At 39.0% G+C, this 21,414-nt stretch overlaps 1 protein-coding gene across 3 annotated transcripts in view; it reads right to left on the reverse strand.

The window, feature by feature from the left end:
* Positions 1-21,414, reverse strand: part of LOC134351576 (coiled-coil domain-containing protein 91-like) — a 208,120-nt gene that overhangs the window by 57,154 nt on the left and 129,552 nt on the right. For all 3 annotated transcript variants that reach the window (XM_063057916.1, XM_063057915.1, XM_063057917.1), the window contains exons 9-11: positions 10,021-10,113; positions 9,864-9,932; positions 5,524-5,700 (exon numbers count right to left, since the gene is read on the reverse strand). In XM_063057916.1, the coding sequence (XP_062913986.1) occupies positions 5,524-5,700; positions 9,864-9,932; positions 10,021-10,113 (339 nt within the window). The remainder of the gene's footprint in view (positions 1-5,523; positions 5,701-9,863; positions 9,933-10,020; positions 10,114-21,414) is intronic.

Consider the following 21,414-nt stretch of genomic DNA (forward strand, 5'->3'; position numbering starts at 1 on the left):
CAACCTTTAAATGCTTGCCATTGCATATCCACCGTCAATCCTTGAAGTGTCATTTGCCAGTCTATCTTAGCTAATTCACGTCTCATACCTTCAAAGTTACCCCTCTTTAAGTTCAGAACCTTTGTTTCTGAATTAACTACGTCACTCTCCATGTTAATGAAGAATTCCACCATGTTATGGTCACTCTTACCCAAGGGGCCTCTCACGACAAGATCGCTAATTAACCCTTCCTCATTGCTCAAAACCCAGTCCAGAATAGCCTGCTCTCTAGTCGGTTCCTCGACATGTTGGTTCAAAAAACCATCCCGCATACATTCCAAGAAATCCTCTTCCTCAGCACCTTTACCAATTTGGTTCACCCAGTCTACATGTAGATTGAAGTCACCCATTATAACTGCTGTTCCTTTATTGCACACATTTCTAATTTCCTGTTTAATACCATCTCCGACCTCACTGCTACTGTTAGGTGGCCTGTACACAACTCCCACCAGCGTCTTCTGCCCCTTAGTGTTACGCAGCTCTACCCATATCGATTCCACATCTTCCCGGCTTATGTCCTTCCTTTCTATTGCGTTAATCTCTTTTTTAACCAGCAATGCCACCCCACCTCCCCTTCCTTCATGTCTATCCCTCCTGAATATTGAATATCCCTGAACGTTGAGCTCCCATCCCTGGTCACCCTGGAGCCATGTCTCTGTGATCCCAACTATATCATAATCATTAATAACAATCTGCACTTTCAATTCATCCACCTTATTACGAATGCTCCTTGCATTGACACATACAGCCTTCAGGCGCTCTTTTACAACTCTCTTAGCCCTTTTTAATGCTTGCCCTGGATTTGTCAGCCTGCCACTTTTACTTTTCCCCTTTGTACTTTTTGCTTCTACGCTCACTTTACACCCCTCTGTCTCTCTGCACTGGTTCCCATCCCTCTGTTGTGAACTAACCTCCTCACACCTAGCCGCTTTAATTTGATTCCCACCCCCCAACCATTCTAGTTTAAAGTCACCTCAGTAGCCCCCGCTAATCTCCCTGCCAGGATATTGGTCCCCCTAGGATTTAAGTGTAACCCGTCCTTTTTGTACAGGTCACACCTGCGCCAAAAGAGGTCCCAATGATCCAAAAACTTGAATCCCTGCCCCCTGCTCCAATCCCTCAGCCACGCATTTATCCTCCACCTCATCGCATTCCTACTCTCACTGTCGCGTGGCACAGGCAGTAATCCCGAGATTACTACCTTTGTGGTCCTTTTTCTCAACTCCCTTCCTAGCTCCCTATATTCTTCTTTCTATCCTCTAATTAAACAGAGGATTCCACAAACACTGGAATCACTCTCTCATGTGATCAGAAACATTCCCTTTATACTTTTCATCTCTTCTCCAGCCAAGCTGCAGCATAAAACAAAATTTTCCGCCTTTCCCAGCATTCAGCCTGACACCTTAACCATTTCTTTCCACTGACACCAGTTGACCTGCTGGGTGTTTACATCATGTGACGGAGCAGGTCTGCCACAATTACACAAAAACCAAAACACAGGATTCCACATCCTTTCTTAAAATCACAAATGTTCAACAATACATTCATCACTATACGATCACAATGACATTGTGTAACAAAGTCAAACAACTAACCATTTTCCAGGAGCCAGCACTCTTCCCTCTCTTCCACTGAGCCAGCATACAGCATGTGCCACAACAAACAGGCACCTTTTTTTTTTAAGACACCCCACCCATCAGTCAAAAACAAACTGGACGTTTCAAAGAATGCCACTGTTCTAGTGCATGCAAGTACAAACAAAAGTGTCCAGATTGCGCATTAGCCTAGCACGTGCACCTGATAAGCATAACGTCAGCAGTGCCAGACAGGGATAATGAGAACTGCAGGGCTTCTGGGACTGCAGGAGGAAGAAATTACTTGTGGCTGACCTGCTCTGTAACATTACCCTCCTAGTTTACCCAAGTTGGATAAATGGGAGAGATAATCTGCAGTGACATTTTGGCTGCCCGCTCTGTGACGGATTGTGAAGTGGAAAGGTTGCAGGGCTGGATACCATCTGGTAATGTAAGCATTTTGATCCTTCATGATGTGGACCCATGTCAAGGCATGGTGGTCTGTCTCCAAAACAAACTCCTGGCCAAGGAGGTAATAGCGTAGACTGTCTCGGGCCCACTTGATAGCCAGAGCCTCTTCCTCAACAGTCGAATACAGAGTTTCCTGGGGTAGCAGCTTTCTACTCAGATATAATACAGGCCTCTCGTTGCCACCTTCTCCTTGGGCCAAGACAGCACCTATCCCTATTCCACTTGCACCAGGATGGGCTTGTTGAAATCAGGACGAATGAGTCTAATACTCCCCCTTTAAACTTACAAAAGTCCGTTCACACCCCTCTGTCCAGTATATAGGATTCCTTGCAGACTTTGAGGTCAAATTGCTCAGAGGAGTTGCCACTTCAGCAAACCGTGGTATGAAATGTTGATGCCATCCAACCAGTCCAAGCAAAGACCTGTCTTGTTTCTTTGTTGGAGGGTGGGGAGCTGTTCTGAATTGCTTTTACCTTGTCCAATTGAGGGCATATCAACCCATTCCCAAGCTAATATGCCAAGTACCGGGTCTCTTTCTTTGCCCACTTGCATTTCTGTAGGTTGAGTGCAAGACCTGGCGGAGAATCTCACCTGGTCCCTCAACACCAGCTCCATAGCAAAGAAAGCCCAGCAGCGTCTCTACTTTCTGCGAAAGCTGAGAAAAGTCCCTCTCCCACCCCCCCATCCGCACCACATTCTACAGAGGTTGTATTGAGAGCATCCTGAGCAGCTGCATCACTGCCTGGTTTGGAAATTGCACCATCTCGGATCGCAAGACCCTGCAGCGGATGGTGAGGTCAGCTGAGAAGATCATCGGGGTCTCTCTTCCCACCATTACAGACAGTTACACCACACTCTGCATCTGTAAAGCAAACAGCATTATGAAGGACCCCACGCACCCCTCATACAAACTCCTCTCCCTCCTGCATCTGACAAAAGGCACCGAAGTATTTGGGCTCTCGCGACCAGACTATGTAACAGTTTCTTCCCCTAATCCATCAGACTCCTCAATACCCAGAGCCTGGACTGACACCAACCTACTGCCCTCTACTGTGCCTATTGTCTTGTTTATTATTTATTGTAATGCCTGCCCTGTTTTGTGCACTTTATGCAGTCCTGGGTAGGTCTGTAGTCTAGTGTAGTTTTGTGTTGTTTTACGTAGTTCAGTGTAGTTTTTGTGTCGTTCATGTAGCACCATGGTCCTGAAAAACGTTGTCTCATTTTTACTGTGTACTGTACCAGCAGTTATGGTCGAAATGACAATAAAAAGTGACTTGACTTGAAGACCTGCTGAGGCTAGCTGTCCCAGGACCTGGTTGACATGCCAGAGATGGTCTTCCCAATTCATGCTGAAAAGTACCATGTCACTGAGGTAAGCCATGCTGAACTCTTCACACCCCCATCAAAGCAGTCCATGAAAGTGCTGAAGCATCGATGGAGCTCCATACAAGCCAAACGACATGACTGTGAAATAAAATAGGCTAAGTGGGGTCTGGAAAGCAGTGTATTCTTTGGGCATTCATCCCGCAGAATTTGCTAATTACCTTTACATAAATCCAGTGTGATGACCCAACATCTCCACTGGCTCATCTATCTGTGGCATTGGATAAGCATCAAACTTGGAGATGGCATTGATCTTTCTGAAGTAGATATAGACCCTCCTGGAACCATCAGGTTTAGGAACATTAACTACTGGTCTGCACCATTCACTATTTGATAGCTCAATGTTATCCAGTTCCAACATAGTCCTCATCTCCATCTTCAAGGCACTGACAAGATGTTTAGGCATTCTGTATGGTCTCTGATGAATAGGTTGGTTATCTTTTACACGGATGGGGTGCTTGATCAAGTTGGTATGCCCAAGTTGTAGTTTAAACAAAGTAGAATGCTGTGAGAAGAGACCTTTTAGGGCTGTCTTTTGGTGAGGTTCAAAGTGGTCGAGATGAGCTTGGGTTGATGTTTCCCAGTGCCCGAGATCTTGATTATTGTCCTCCTCTGTTTCCACCCTTAGCCTCCTCCCTCTCTTTCCATTCTTTCAAGGGGTTAACATGGTATATCTGGGGCCATTTGCCCTTCTCTGGATGGAATACTTCATAGGTCACAGGACCTATCTTCCTCAAAACCTCATAAGGACCTTGCCATTTGGCCAGCAACTCATTGCTGGAGGTAGGTAAAAGAAGCAGGACCTTTTAACCTGGCCAGAACTCCATTCACCAAGCTTTGGCATCATACCAGAGCTTTTGTTTTTTCTGTGCCTTTATCGTGTTCTGGTAGGCTTCCTCACTATACTGGTCAAGACAATCCCGCATCTGTAGAATGTATGAGACAATGCTTTCTCCTGCTTTATCTTGGCACTTCTCCTCCCAGTTGCTGCAAAGCAGATTCAAAGGAGCTCAGACAGTCCATCCATAGAGGAGGTCAAAAGGTGAAAACCCAGTGGCGGCCTGAGGAACCTCCCAATAAACAAAGAGGAAAAATAGAAGCCATTTGTCCCAGTCCCTCCCAATGTCAGAAACAAACTTACTCAACATGGACTTCAGGGTTTGATTAAACCTTTCTACAAGTCCATTAGTCTGGGAATGGTAGGAACTGGTGAAGATGACACTGATGCCAAACTGTCGGTATGATGTGGACATCAGTCAGAATGTGAAATAGGTGCCTTGGTCAGTAAGTGTCTCCTCCAGAAAGCCCACTCTGGAAAACAACTGAATGAGAGCAGAGATTATCTTGAGAGTAGTTACGGAGGGAAATGGAAATGCTTCAGGAAATCTGGTGACATAATCACAGACCACAAGGATGTACTTGAACCCACTACTGCTCTTCTCCAGGGGAGCCACAATGTCCATGGCGATGTGTTTAAATAGTGTTGCAATGATGGGATTCACCTGAAGAAAGGCTCAGTTGGACTTCAAGGCTGTACTTATCTTCTGACACTCTGAGCCAAGTGTGGCAGTACTTCTGCAGATAATTTTGTTTTTATTTTGGATTGCCAGCATCTGCATATTTTTAAAATTTTCATCCTTTTGCCAGTCACACACTGGAACACAATGATTGCTCTGCAACACAGAGCTCCAATCTCTCAACATTCAGATTAGATGTTTCTTGTTATTCTTTCTGCCAGATGGACAATTTCACATTTTCCCACACTATTTCCAAATATTTGCCCACTTACCTGAAATTTCTAAACTCCTTTGCATCCCTTCCCATGTCACCTTTACAAATTACTTCCCAACCCAGTGTCACCAGCAATTTAGCAACTATATCCTCAGTGTTTTCATCCAAGTCTTTTACATAAACTGTAACAAGTAAATGCCCCAGCACTGACCCCTGTGGCACACCATTCATTACATCTAACCAACCAGAAAAAGATCCGTGAACAAATAATGCAGAAGCAGATCCAGATTTGAAAAATCGTAAATTTGCATAATTCATACTTCACCTGGCTTTTGTTCCTCTCCTCTTGCAATGCCTCCTGGATAGCCTGCTCAAATTTTTCTTGGTCCTTGCCACGCTCAATTTCCCAGAGTTCTCTTTTCTCCATCTGGACCTTTTCCATCTTTTCCCTCTCCACTTGCACAGCTTTCAAAACAGCCTCTGTAATGATTTCCTTTTCTGCCTGTGTTAACAGACCATTGTTCAAACGGGATTTTAAGAAAAAAAATCAAAAGATATTTAAACCAAATATAATACCACATAAAAATCCACGGCCATATACAAAATAAAAGATCAGAGAAACTAACAAATGTTGTGTGTTGAAAAATGATCAAGTCTGCCAACTTCAACAGGAATTGGATTACAAAGCTGGAAGCAGATGCTTCAGAAATATTGTTATCCCTGTTATTATAACAATCCTTGCCAATAATGCAAATTTTTCTTGTTACAATATTGTTACAGTGGCAATGTTCAGAAAATGGCTGCCATTGGCAACCACAGATGGTCTACAATTTCAAGGGAAGAATAAATCTTCAAAGGACTACAGAAAACAGATGACAACAATACCATAGCACTGAATAAGTTAGCATTTTTCCTGATTAATCACCATCTTATACATAATATACATTGTTCTAATGTATAAGTAAATGACTGGTGAGCTTTTACAGGTAATGATGTCAACCTAAAGGCACAATACATTAACTACCCTCCATTATTTTACCATACACTGAACACTATGCTTCTAACATAGTTTTGTAACTACAGCAGATACATCTAAGAAGAGATATAGTGAAAGAGTTGAGCCTTTCCCAAACTACTATAATTCTGGTGATTTGGGCCAAGGCAAGAGATCTTAGACTTGACCACATAAAATTATCCTTTTCGCCTAAAAGAACAAATTGATAAGCTACTAAATAGAAGTCCACAATTGAAATGAGATGCAGACACATCAGTAATTATCTACAAGCAACTACTGTTAGACCATTCATACAGGAACTCAAAGTGATATTTCACTACACCATCTCAACCTCCTTTCATTGGATATTTTATCTGCAAGTCTTGTAGAATTCAGTAAGTTTTTTTAATCAACTCATGTGGATCAGGAATCAAATAAGATAGCACAGGCAGAAGGCAGATCAAACTTGTTCTTGTGCACTGTGCTGTTACCCAAATACTGCTCACTATGAAACAAACCTTATTATTCATTCCTAATTATTTTCATATTATCCTGAAAATACAAAAACCAGGTTTGTTTTTTTCCAATTTAAAATCAAAATCAAAAACCTTGTTAACTAAGAACAAACTTTGTTTAATTGCATTAATTATAATGGTTATAAAAAATGAAGTACAAATTTAAAATACTATTATTTTTGCAACGTTATGACAGTCAGGGCATGTCCTCTCCAGTTTACAAGTGCCCAATTTATGCATAGCTCATACATATAAATGCTTTGATTTGCTGACTGTTAAGGAGCTTTAGGCATCATTGGCCAAGTTGGAACACTTCACAACAGCATTTTCTGACTTGCAAACTGCTCGTGTTACAAACAGTTTATGAAAAAACACTGCAATAACCTAGGAAGGATCTGTTCTGGGAAATTTTACAATTGTGTTTACAACAGATTAATGCAATATTGCAATGTATAAACTCCGACTCCAAACTGATTCCACAACCTGTAGACATACTTTCAAGTACTCTTTATCTCATGTTTTCAGTATTATTTATGTTTTTTCTTTGCACAATTTATCTTCTTTTGCACATTGGTTGCTTGTCAGTCTTTGTTTATGTATAGTTTTTCATAAATTCTATTATAATCCTTTATGTTCAGGTAAATATCTGCAAGAAAATGAATCTCAAGGTAGTATATGGTAACATATACAGTGGCATGCAGAAATTTGGGCACCCTGGTCAAAATTTCTGTTACTGTGAATAGATAAGTGAGTAGAGGAGGGGGGAGAAGATGGCAGCGCGATGGCAGCGCGCGCGGCCACTTCGGTGATGATGTCTGTTATCTGTCAAGTAGGGGACCGTGCACAATTCTGATTTGATGGAGACAGATGTGAGAGCACGGAGGAACATCTGGAAAACTTCTGAAATGCCCGCTTCGCTGCTGCTGCTACTGTGTGGTAACCGGAATCTCCGGAGCTGAAGGCCCTGAAATCCTCGGCTTTGCGTGTTTCAGCGGCCGGGGAGAGGTTGAAGGTGCTCGGCAGAGGATGGCGCTCGGGAAGCTGTATCGGAGAGGCTGGTCGGAAGCTCGAAGTTTTCGGACAGATGGATTCAGTGTCAGCTGGGGTCGGCTGCTTCCAAGGTATCAGCAAGTTGACGGTGCCTGGAGGTTTATGGCAGGGAGTTTCTCCCTTTTGCCGCCTGCTATCGGGGACTCGGGAGTCGATCGACTCGGGACTTTGAGACTTTTTTTTTACTGTGCCTATCGTCTGATCTTTATCAAATTATGGTATTGCTTTGCACTGCTGTAACAAGATGTTATAATTATGTGGTTCTGTCAGTGTTAGTCTTTGGTCTGTCCTGTTTTCTGTGATATCACTCCGGAGAAACATTGTATCATTTCCTAATGCATGTATGCATTTCTAAATGACAATAAAAGAGGACTGAGTGTTCTCATAATCTAAAAAAAAGATAAACTGATCTCCAAAAGTCATAAAGTTAAGGACGAAACACTCTTTTCAACATTTTAAGCAAGATTAGTGTATTATTTTTGTTTTGTACAATTTTAGAGTGGAAAAAAAGGAAAGGAGCACCATGCAAAAGTTTGGGCACCCCAAGAGATTTGAGCTCTCAGATAACTTTTACCAAGGTCTCAGACCTTAATTAGCTTGTTGGGCTATGGCTTGTTTACAGTCATCATTAGGAAAGGCCAGGTGATGCAAATTTCAAAGCTTTATAAATACCCTGACTCCTCAAACCTTGTCCCAAAAATCAGCAGCCATGGGCTCCTCTAAGCAGCTGCTTAGCACTCTGAAAATTAAAATAAATGATGCCCATAAAGCAGGAAAAGGCTATAAGAAGATAGCAAAGCATTTTCAGGTAGTCATTTCCTCATCGTAATGTAATTAAGAAATGACAGTTAACAGGAATGGTGGAGGTCAAGTTGAGGTCTGGAAGACCAAGAAAACTTTCCGAGAGAACTGCTCGCAGGATGGCTAGAAAGGCAAATCGAAACCCCTGTTTGACTGCAAAAGACCTTCAGGAAGATTAAGCAGACTCTGGAGTGGTGGTGCACTGTTCTACTGTGCAGTGACACTTGCACAAATATGGCCTTCATGGGCATGGAAGAGTCACCAGAAGAAAACCTTTCCTGCGTCCTCACCACAAAATTCAGCATTGGAAGTTTGCAAAGGAACATCTGAACAAGCCTGATGCATTTTGGAAACAACTCCTGAGGACTGATGAAGTTAAAATAGAACATTCTGGCCGCAATGAGCAAAGGTATAGTTGGAGAAAAAAGGGTGCAGAATTTCATGAAAAGAACACCTCTCCAACTGTTAAGCACAGGGGTGGGTCGATCATGCTTTGAGCTTGTGTTGCAGCCAGTGGCATGGGGAACATTTCACTGGTAGAGGGAAGAACGAATTCAATTAAATACCAGCAAATTCTGGAAGCAAACATCACACCGTCTGTAAAAAAGCTGAAGATGAAAAGAGGATGGCTTCTACGACAGGATAATGATCCTAAACACACCTCAAAATCCAAATGGACTACCTCAAGAGGCGCAAGCTGAAGGTTTTGCCATGGCCCTCACAGTCCCCCGACCTAAACATCATCGAAATTCCGTAGATAGACCTCAAAAGAGCAGTGCATGCAAGATGGCCCAAGAACCTCACAGAACTAGAAGCCTTTTGCAATGAAGAATGGGCGAAAATCCCAAACAAGAATTGAAAGACTCTTAGCTGGCTACAGAAAGCGTTTACAAGCTGTGATACTTGCCGAAGGGGTTGTTACTAAGTACTGACAAATGCAGGGTGCCCAAACTTTTGCTTCAGGCACTTTTCTTTTTTTGTTATTTTGAAACTGTAAAAGATGGAAATAAAAAAGTCATCTTGCTTAAAATATTAAAGAAATGTATCATCTTTAACTTTATGGCTTTTGGAAATCAGGCCATCTTTTACTCACTTAGCTATTTACAGTAACGGAAATTTTGACCAGGGGTGCCCAAACTTTTGCATACCACTGTACATACTTTGATAATAAATTTACTTTGACAGTTGAAGGAAAGATGAAAAGGGATCTACAAGGAAGTGCATCTCTCCTTTAAAGAGAGTATTAAAGACAAATAAAGTTAATCCTTAAAAAAAACTTTTGATTAGCAAAACTGATTAAGATACCTGTACAACTTTCTCCATTGCCTCTGTGCTTCGTAACCTTTCTTCAACCACACACTTTTCAAGTAGCTCCTGTAAATAATTAAGCAAAATGTTCAGGTTTTTATTTTTACGCAAGAGCAAAATTGAAGGTTATTTTTTAAGAAAACCATAATTTCACCTTATGCCGTTTTGTTTGTTCCTCCAAAGCTTCTTTTATCTTGTCTTGTAGGGCACACTTTTCTTTTTCCAGTACTTCAACTAACTGTTCATGCTGCAGGGTTATATAGTTGACAATGTCAGAAGAAAATTCACATAAAATGTAAGTTTCAGATAAAATATTAAATGATTACCTAAAATTATAAAAGCAGCTCATTCAAAATAGGTAATGTGCCAAATAGTCTGGGATCGACTTTACCTTCACATAGGCTTCAAGTGTCATCCCTGAGCTTTGTTAACATGTTGCCAGAACATTTCCCACCTCTTCCAGGTTGATAGGGGGTGAATGGAAAGCAGTTGTAAAATACTGGCTAGTCCAGCGATGGATAGGGGATAGGCTGTTCTGGACTCGAATGGTTAGATGGGCTTGATTTTCACTGTGATTCTTGAAGAAGTATTCTTACCACATAAAATGGAAGTCCTCAGTTTGGGCTTTCTGGCAGATTCAGATAGAAAAACATAGAAAACTTAGAAAATAGGTGCAGGAGTAGGCCATTCGGCCCTTCGAGCCTGCAATGCCGTTCAGTACGATCATGGCTGATCATCCAACTCAGAACCCTGTAGCTGCCTTCTATCCATATCCCCGATCCCTTTAGCCACAAGGGCCATATCTAACTCCCTCTTAAATATAGCCAATGAACTGGCCTCAACTGTTTCCTGTGGCAGAGAATTCCACAGATTCACCACTCTCTGTGTGAAGAAGTTTCTCCTCATCTCCGTCCTAAAAGGCTTCCCCTTTATCCTCAAACTGTGACCCTTCGTTCTGGACTTCCCCAACATCGGGAACAATCTTCCTGCATCTAGTCCATCCAATCCCTTTAGAATTTTATACGTTTCAATCAGATCCCCCCTCAATCTTCTAAATTCCAGAGAGTACAAGCCTAGTCAATCCAGTCTTTCATCATATGAAAGTCCTGCCATCCCAGGAATCAATCTGGTGAATCTTCTTTGCACTCCCTCTATGGCAAGAATGTCTTTCCTCAGATTAGGGGACCAAAACTGCACACAACACTCTAGGTGTGGTCTCACCAAGGCCTTGTACAACTGCCGTAGTACCTCCCTGCTCCTGTACTCGAATCCTCTTGCTATGAATGCCAGCATACCATTTGCCTTTTTCACCGCCTGCTGTACCTGCATGCCCATTTTCAATGACTGGTGTATAATGACACCCAGATCTCATTGCACCTCCCCTTTCCCTAATCGGCCACCATTCAGATAATAATCTGTTTTCCTGTTTTTGCCACCAAAGTGGATAACCTCACATTTATCCACATTAAATTGCATCTGCCATGAATTTGCCCACTCACCTAACCTATCCAAGTCACCCTGCATCCTCTTAGCATTTTTCCTCACAGCTAACACTGCCGCCTATCTTCGTGTCATCCGCAAACTTGGAGATGCTGCATTTAATTCCCTCGTCTAAGTCATTAATATATATTGTAAACAACTGAGGTCCCAGCACTGAGCCTTGCGGTACTCCACTAGTCACTGCCTGCCATTCCGAAAAGGTCCCGTTTATTCCCACTCCTTGCTTCCTGTCTGCCAACCAATTCTCTATCCACATCAATACCTTACCCCCAATACTGTGTGCTTTAAGTTTGCACACTAATCTCCTGTGTGGGAACTTGTCAAAAGCCTTTTGAAAATCCAAATATACCACATCCACTGGTTCTCCCCTATCCACTCTACTAGTTAGATCCTCAAAAAATTCTATGAGATTCGTCAGACATGATTTTCCTTTCACAAATCCATGCTGACTTTGTCCGATGATTTCACCGCTTTCCAAATGTGCTGTTATCACATCTTTGATATCTGACTCTAGCATTTTCCCCACCACCGATGTCAGGCTACCAGTCTATAATTCCCCAGTTTCTCTCTCCCTCCTTTTTTAAAAAGCGGGGTTCCATTAGCCACCCTCCAATCCTCAGGAACTAATCCAGAATCTAAAGAGCTTTGAAAAATTATCACTAATGCATCCACTATTTCTTGGGCCACTTCCTTAAGCACTCTGGAATGCAGACCATCTGGCCCTGGAGATTTATCTGCCTTTAATCCCTTCAATTTACCTAACACCACTTCTCTACTAACATGTATTTCCCTCAGTTCCTCCATCTCACTAGACCCTCAGTCCCCTACTATTTCCGGAAGATTATTTATGTCCTCCTTAGTGAAGACAGAACCAAAGTAGTTATTCAATTGGTCTGCCCAATCTACTGCACAGCATCAAAAGCAACATAACTTTTGTTGGCTCATTGTGCTTCTGTGATGCAAAGATTCTTCACAAGTCAAAAGTGAGGCATAAAACTTATTGTTTATGGCCATAAACAAAGTGTTTCAAGAGTGGAAAATAAACAAGAAAGATGAGAACAAAGGGAGAAAATAGGAAATACCAGTCATTGTCACCTCATACTCAGACTAGAGATAACAAAATTCCATTAATAATAATTAACATATAAAAAAATTCAATTGGTATGAAACTTGCTCCTGAAAACTAAGTAGTTTCTAAAAAGTACAGAAGCAACTGCACAATTGCCGTAAAATTCACTGAACAATTATATGTACTGTACTGTATGTAAGTGTTTATATAAAATACAAACAAGCATAGAAAAGCTAAACTACACGGAAAATACAAGAAAAAATAACAACTCTACACCCTATTTCAACACTTTCGTATTCAGGCAGGCATTAAATTTTAGTCAGCTTGCATGTAAAATTGAATTCCACCAACTTCTGATAATTGCACAGAATCAGAAGGACAAAAAAAACAGCAGCTGAGATTTGAGCAGTTTTCTGGTGAATAACTGAGAAAGTAATTGCCTACCATTGCATTCCTGTTAATCAGTAAAACTGTGATTATTGTGATTAATAGATTATGTTCGATACTTATTCTTACCCAGTTAATTAAGTTAATATACCAATACTGAAACCACCAGTAAAGTATTATATATTTGCGATGTAACAATATTAAGAGAGCGGACTTACATGTCTCATTCAAACTCATTTGTATAAGCATGTAAGAAAAGTTGAGAAAGAAACCAAAATATTTCATTCATGAAAAGATTATGGAAGCAGATTTGATATGTATTTAAGTCTTGAAAGTATTCTCACCTTGCTTGTTACCTAATATGGTGACAGTTACAATATGAAAATCACTCCCTAAGTTTAAGTTGGATGATAGCAAAACTAAAATTTCCCTAGTGTGCAAGCTCAAAACCCACATGAAACTTCTGCTTACACTTCTATTGTATAATCTCACTAAATATTTTAATACTGAATTGCTGCTTAACTATTGAAAATATTGCAACAAAGTTCAGGTGAAGGAGGAAGTACTTCAGTAGAATGTAATGGTTCTCCAGAGCTCAGCAAACAAACATGTGCCCTCTAATTGGCTATGATAACTTGTTTCCCAGATAACCTGCATGTTCATCTCATCTGAATATCTGATAATGCAATAACAGAACCCCTAGTCAGTATCAGCAAAGGATCTAGAACGTAAGAGAGTAATAAAATGCACTGCAATTGGAACGGAATAAGGATATTTCCATCAATCTCTCCTTCCTTTCTAACCTCCTTGTCAATCCCTGCTATCTCTCTTCTAACTAAATACACATCCAACCTAAAAGATTGAGAGGAACTAGTGCAGATAATAATTAGCTGAAAGGTGCCTTTATTTTCAAAAGGATGAAATAGAAAGTGAAATACAAGTTTAGGAATTACTTCTCATAAGGAATTTCTGATTTGTGGAATAAGCTGCTAATGGTTCCTTGGAAAGTTCCACCTGTTTTTTTTTTAAGAGAAGAATTGGCTGGAGAGAAGGGTATAAAAGCAAGCTAATGAACATTTTATTTTACTGATTTGCTTTAAATGCTCACTGTTTCTCAGATTTGTATCTTTTTTAATCAAAATGAAATTAAAATAGGGTTAGGATTAAGTTGATGTCTGTAAATCTGAGTACAGTACATCAAAATATTATCAAAGCAACTCTAAAGGCAGAGGCAAATCCAAAAGGTCCTGCACTACACAAGACCTTACCAATCAGCTGGCAGTCACTTTCTAGAAGAAAACTTTCACCAGGATCCCACTTGAGGCTTCAAGCCTGGCAATTATATGCAAGGCTTTATGCAAATAAGTACAAAATCTGCTTCATGGATATTCTAGTCAGGCTTGCAACTTGCATTTACTCTGAACATTTGGCTTTGTTGAACCAGATTAACTAATAAACATTTATTTTCCTGAGATAGTCTCTTATTTTTCCTCTTTTATTTTAAAATTATATATATAGAAAAAGTTCCCAGCAATTTTTTGTTACCTCTGAGGAATGAACATCATAATACTTAAAATAGGTTGTGCAAGATATATTGCAATAAATAAATATCTACTCAGAGCAAGTTTTCAGGTGTATTTTGAACCTTACAATTTAGTATTCATGTACTCTATATTCAAGATTTATCCATAAAATACAATGCCCCATTAATGTGCACATCTTGCTTCTGCAATTATTTGTTACTGAAACGTATCAGAGGAAAACATGTAAAATCCCTCCAACCTCTTCCAGACATTAGACCCTAGGGCTCATGAATCATGATTCCATTCTCTATACCTATCTGAAATCATGTACGTATACTGCAATCAAAAGTGGATATCGCAGTGATAATGGTATACCACTTCTAACCATTATTCAAATAGCATTTATTTATTCTAATACTTTATCCTAGAAATATAATTACATAGCTCATATACTTTAATCATCATGGAATTGATGGCCCAAACCAATTGCTAATTTAATTAGATTCCTTGTATTATAATCAAGAATGCAATTGACACTTGGCCACACACACTCCTTCCTAGAGTGCTCTGTCTGTAGAAATGAAAGCTGCTGTCATCCTCCTCATTGAGACAGTACAATCTCAATGTTATTACTTTCAAAAGTATTATTCACAAAAAACCACAGTCTTTTCCATCCATTCAGTAGCCTAATTTCACTGCTTTAAAATGGTGTATTTTCCACAACCTGCTGCTCACTGAGAAACTGATGAAAACAAAAACCAATAGGATAATGGGGTAAGCGAACAAATAAAATGGAGTTTATGGCTTTTGTCTCATAAGCGTTATATGATACAACAATGTCAAAGCAATTGTAAATAAAATACCTCACTATGAAGAACAAGGCAAGTAACTATTTATAATTTTAACTTTGTTTTATAAATTCAGCTGAAAGCTCCCTTAGAGTTGTACTATATAACAAGTTGTATTTAGATGGCACTTCCAAGTAAAACACATGTGGAACAGCAGCTGTCAATACAATCTTCATCATAACACATTCTAACATTTAGAGTCTGCAAAACACTCCAGAGAACCATTTATTTGGTTTTACTATTTCCAGTGAATCATACCAGACTTTCCTCCTGAATGAAGGCAGAACTTCTATCTTTTGAACACTGAGATATGGAAAAATTTCTTTTGGATAGAAGCAAGGCAAAGTTTACATTGGAATTAATTAAAGCAAAATACAAACACAATTATATATAATATTCAATGGTATTTTTAATTATTAAAATTAGACGAATCAGAGGAAACTACATATTCAACATTATGGTTTGTGCATAATATGCACCTTGCAGACACAAGAAATTAACTGCACTGGCAATTGTTTAGGAGGAAGCTGCTGGATAAAATGTCAATTTTATTGTGAAGCTACTACAATCAAAGTTGAACAATGGAAGAAAGGAAGGTGAAAGTGAGGAGAGGAATGGTGATATTTTAGCTATCAGAAATGCCAACTGCTTATTTTAAAATAATAAATATTGCCAGCGTAACACAATGGACTGATGAAGGATCTCAGCCTGAAATATCGATTGTTCATTCCTCTCCACGGATACTAACTGACCTGTTGAGCTCCTCCAACATTTTGTGTGTGTTTCTTTGGATTTCCAGCATCTGCAGAATCCTTTGTATTAATGGAAATTGCCATTTTTGCAGGTATTTTATTAAATTTTAAATATTCTTGGAGCAGTGAAGCAATGCACAGAGGCAATACACTGAATCTAGAACTCTGCCATGCTCAATCCAGAGGTGAGGAGACATGAATGCTCATTGACAGATACTGACAAAATAAAAGGATTTTTTTTGCCTTTTAAGACAATAACAACTAAAATTACTGCATGCTTAGTATAGCTTCCCTGAGCCAAAACATTGATTTTGGATCTTTTTTATAGAATTAAATAATAATTACATGATATGCACATTTTTACAAAAATGGGATCCAATCTAATATTAAATATCAATGTTAACTGTTTTCACCAGAAGCACCAGAAAAAAGAAATAACTGAAGCAGATATTAATGCGTGCTAAAAATGTCATAGTTACAATAACAGCTGTTCTGATGTAATTTAAAAATTAGTGCATCAGAGTAAAACAAGGCCTGAGGCAACAGAAACAATGGACAAATAACTGACTGATTAACTGGGAACACTGCAGCCAGCTGGAGCTCCTTGCTCTCCATATGCACTCTTACATTATACCTTTAGGGAGCCCAATCATAAAACGATACACTCCTGTGCTTCCTGTCAACCTTCTAAAGAGTGGTACGGAAAACGGAGATTTGGATGTTAAAAATAGCAGATAGGAAGAAAAAAGACATTTATTAATAGTTCTATGTTTTGCAAAAAAACAAGTGGCAGTTCTGGTAATAGATGAGTCAATACACTTCATTATTCAAACATACTGACACAATCTTTTCATGATGCAATGGTGCAGATGCACTGAACTGGCTCAGATGAACCAACGTAATTGTTATGACATCAAAAGACTATATTATTAAATTTGTAGAGCAGCAACAACTCAGAAAATTGATGTATCAACTGACAACACTAGCTGGAAGTAAGTGTCTCTAAACTTTGACGAGAAAAGGATATCTTCCACTTAATATTTTCAATTTTCTTTATAAACATTCAAAGGCTCAATTATTCCATAGCAGTTTCATTCAAGTTTTCGAGCAAATAAATACAATTTTCAGCAGATAATATGGGTATAGGAAGATGCCATGTTATGTGTCAACTTTGCCATTCAATGAAATCCTGGCAGATCTGCAATGCAAGTCACTATACTATCTGAAATTACTTTCATCCTTAAATATCAGAGTGAATGTGTATTCACCACAATTAAAACTAATAACTAAGCTAACATTGTTCTATTTGTGAGCTGGAAAAACAATGTTTCTACAACCTTTTTGCACGTGGAAATGTTTCACTATCACTGTGCTATAATTTTTAAATTAAGTTTCTCAACCTAGCTCCTCCCACCCCCAACCAATCATTAAAAATTGTCTTTGTCAGAGGTTTCAAATCTGGGGTCCATGGACCCCTTGCTTAATGGTAGGGGTCCATGGCATATAAAAGATTGGAAATCCCTGGTCTTTGCATAAGCCTCTTCAGCTTCTTAAAATCTTAAATTTCTACAGGGAGCAACTCCTGCTCAAATTCCTCTAATTTCACCTCTGAGAGATCAGTTAACATTCCAGTAAACCTATGCTTCACTCTGTACAAGGATAATAAATCCTTAGGGGTGGCACTTGGGAGCTGCATATAGCTGTGGGATTACATCCAACCACATAATTCCAGTGCTCCAAATACTATTTAATTATATTTTATTAGTTATTTTGCTATTATGTAAATGAATCCCAAGTTTCTGGACTTCCGGTGTTGCTTGTGTACTGATTTATTCATCCTAGGTTCAAAAGATGATGAGTTCAAACCATAATAGTTATCAGTTTTACCTACTTACATTTAACAACACAACAAATTTGAATGTTTCCATTTAAATTTCCTTACAATGTAATTTTTTAAAGTTTTTAATAAACATTACGAACAGTTGTGGCATTGCAACAGTTTTTTCTGACCATAAATTTATTTGGTCTAACTACTCATCATCCCTACTTTGTCTCAAGTGGCTCAATCATTCTAAGTCAATACGCTGTCCTTACTTCTATGAATTTTAGTTTCCGTTCATTGCCTCATAACAGAGACTTTAAATGCCTTCTGAAAGTCCATACCAGTAGCATTCATAGACATTGTTTTCCAATTCTTCAGACATATTTTCAAAAATTTTAATTTCATCTGTCAGGAATGAATCATCTTTTATACATCCACACTAATTCTATATGATCTGTTAAAAATATTCATAACAATAATTTACTCTATCTTTAATTACAGACTGCGTAAAACTGACTGCTGGAAAATTAAAGTGGTCTATAACTCTATGGTTTCATATTCAGTTGTTTTTGAAACAGTAAGATGACTTAAGCATTTTTCCTAACTAAAGGAATGATTCTAGAAATGACAAAACTTTAAATGATTACATATATGGCATCTGCAATATTTTCATCTCTTAAAACTGCATGTTTGATGCCTTCTTGTCCTGGGATTTGTCATTCTTTAGAGTCATATTCATGATTATGTCAATTTTGCTGAGTCCTTTACCCCTGTTCAATATTAACTTCCTTGGGACACCCAACACTTCTCCATTACAAATAGGAATTTAAACCTGTCCTCTAATTCTGTGTTTTCATTCTCACCAAGTCAATGTGTACCTAATTAATTCCACCTAACATTGCTATACATTGCATTTTTATTCTGCTTTCTCTTACAAATTTATTGTCAAGCGCTTAACACCCATTTTCCAACTTTCCTGATGAAAGGTCTCGGTCCAAAATGTCTACTGTTTATTTCTCTCCATAAATGCTGTCTGACTTGCTGTGCCCCTCCAGCATTTTGTGTGCATTACCTAACATCTATTTTGTTGGCTTTGGTTATTTTTAGTATTGTTATTAGCTATGTCTTATTTTGCATTTCTGCATGCTTTTTCTCAAATTCATTTTCTCTATTCCCTCTTCTGCAATCTACAACTGATGCTTTTGTTCCTCTTGTCCTTTGATTCTATAAAAGTCTCATCCCATATTAGAATTATAAATATATAATCTTACTCATGAAGTCATTGTTTCTGTGCTGTGTGACTCCATGGCCCTTAAGCTTCAGTCATCTTGGGCAATACTTTCAGCCTAACAAAAATTTCAACTTAAGACAAAGTTCACTCAAGCCTAAAAGGTAGTCATGCTGAAATATGCAAATGATGTTTGCTTTTGACGACTCAGAGGTCAAGCTCAAAGCCATCATTTGTGCATTTACTGAAGCAAGCAAGAGGTCTGGCCTTACATTCAACATCTGCAAATATAAATCTTCCACCAACTGAATTCGGAAGAGCATTTTTGAGGATAAAGACCACATAACTGGAATAACACTGGCAGTAATGATGCTTGCCTTCCTTTGTGTTTTTGAGTCCTAAATGATAGCTATATTTCATAATGACCTGTCCCTCCTCGGTCATCTCCACTACCAGGTTGAAGCCCACTGTAAACTATTGGAACAACAACTCATATTCCAACTGGATAGTCTTCAACCCCATAATATAGACATTGAATTTTCCTATTTCACCATCCAAAACAAGATAGGAACTGATTGAGTCATATGGCATGCTTCCATATTGAAACATCCAGTACACATTTTCCACAACTGATAAACATAATCTATATGATTTATTTTCACAGCTGCAATATGTCCCTATTTTTATCCTTGTTTTAACCTCGGCAGGCAATTTGCACTCAAGATTCTCCAAATCCTAATATTATGCATCGGCTTTTAATCTAGCAGTGACCTAGCAGTTAAGGGACAAGTGTTGATTAGATAGATAGATAGATATACTTTATAAATCCGAGGGAAATTTGGTTTCGTTAGGTCAACAGGAAGCATTTCTGTGATCTGTAATATTTTGTATGCATATGAGAAGCAAGCTGACCTGTATTTATTTTCACCCCTTTTTTCAAGTTAGCAACCTGCTATTGATGGCTCCTCTCCATCAGTTGAATAAATTGAGAATGAAGTCTGATACGCTCAACGTTCTCCACTTCATAATTATCTATTTCAACATGTTATCTATTTTAATTACTTTTGTCTGACTATATTTTATCGACAAAGCAGCCTTTTCCAAGTCTACTGCCACTCCCTACCCAGTTTATTGTCATCTCTAACTCTAAAAATTCCCATTAAAAAATACATATCAGAAACCACATATTCATCCCTCCATAAACGCTTCAAACTTCCATAGTGGAAGTTTTATTTCTGTCAAATTAAATGTCTTTGAACAAACTTGTGAATTTCTTTCCCCAATTTCTCATGCTAAAAATCATTAGCTTTACTTGAAAACTACCGGGACTAAACTAAACCCTTTTCATAATGTTAAAATTAATGCATCATTTAGCCACTAGATAACTAACTTTGATGCTAATGTTTTGACAACTGCTTTAATAGCTTTAAAATTTATTTTGTATTTGCATTGCAAAATGAGAAGATCTACTCAGCACAAAAATGCAAATCTTATATAATAATGCACTCAAGGTGACTTTTTTTTAAAAAAAAAGGTTATTAAAAGGTTGGTAAACATGCCGAATTTAAATGACTGTAATGTATGAACTATACTAAACAAATAACCATGCTTCAGGAAAATGTGCTGTACAGTAGCTTGGGTTATCAAATGCAGAACATCACCAGTACTCCATCAAAACAAGTGGGAACAAAGAAAATACAACCCATTTCTATCTGCCAGCTTAATGTGAGAAAAATATTGCAAGCAGGAAGATTTTTTTAAAAACAGTTCTAGAACCAATAAAATGTTAAAATGTTGCACCGCTTTAGCAGTAAATGGGATTTGCTTCAGAGGTACGGAGCTGATATCCTAGAATGGAGCAAAACAAGTAGCAAAATGACATATTCACTTTGAAGGAGAAATCTGAGAACTGATTTTTGGGCTTTGTGCCAACCACAAGTTTAAGAGGGCAAAAGTCTGAAAAATAACATGACACACACTTTGGTGCTGCCTTCTGCACCCATGCTGAACTCATCAATTTCTTCAGCTTCACTACCAACTTCCACCTTGCCCTCAAATTCACTTGGATCATTTCCAACAGCCGCTCCCCTTCCTTAATCTCTTTGTATCCATCTCAGGAGACAAACTATCAACGAGCATTTTTACAAATTCACTGACTCCCACAGTCGCCTCCCATACCATTCCTTTCTCTCAGTTTCTCTGTCTCTACCACATCTGTTCTTCCAGTAAAGGAGAAATCAGATGTCCTCCTTTTTCAGAAAATGGGGCATCTTCCTCATCCCACCACACCATGATTGATGCAGCCTGCACCCACACCTCCTCCATTCCTTACGTCCTGCTCTCACCCCACCTTCCCCCAGACAGAACGAGGATAGTTTCCCTGGTCCCTTACCTTTCACTCTACCAGACAGTACATCAT

The sequence above is a fragment of the Mobula hypostoma genome, chromosome 9, assembly GCF_963921235.1.
Source record: "Mobula hypostoma chromosome 9, sMobHyp1.1, whole genome shotgun sequence".
Lineage (NCBI taxonomy): Eukaryota > Metazoa > Chordata > Chondrichthyes > Myliobatiformes > Myliobatidae > Mobula > Mobula hypostoma.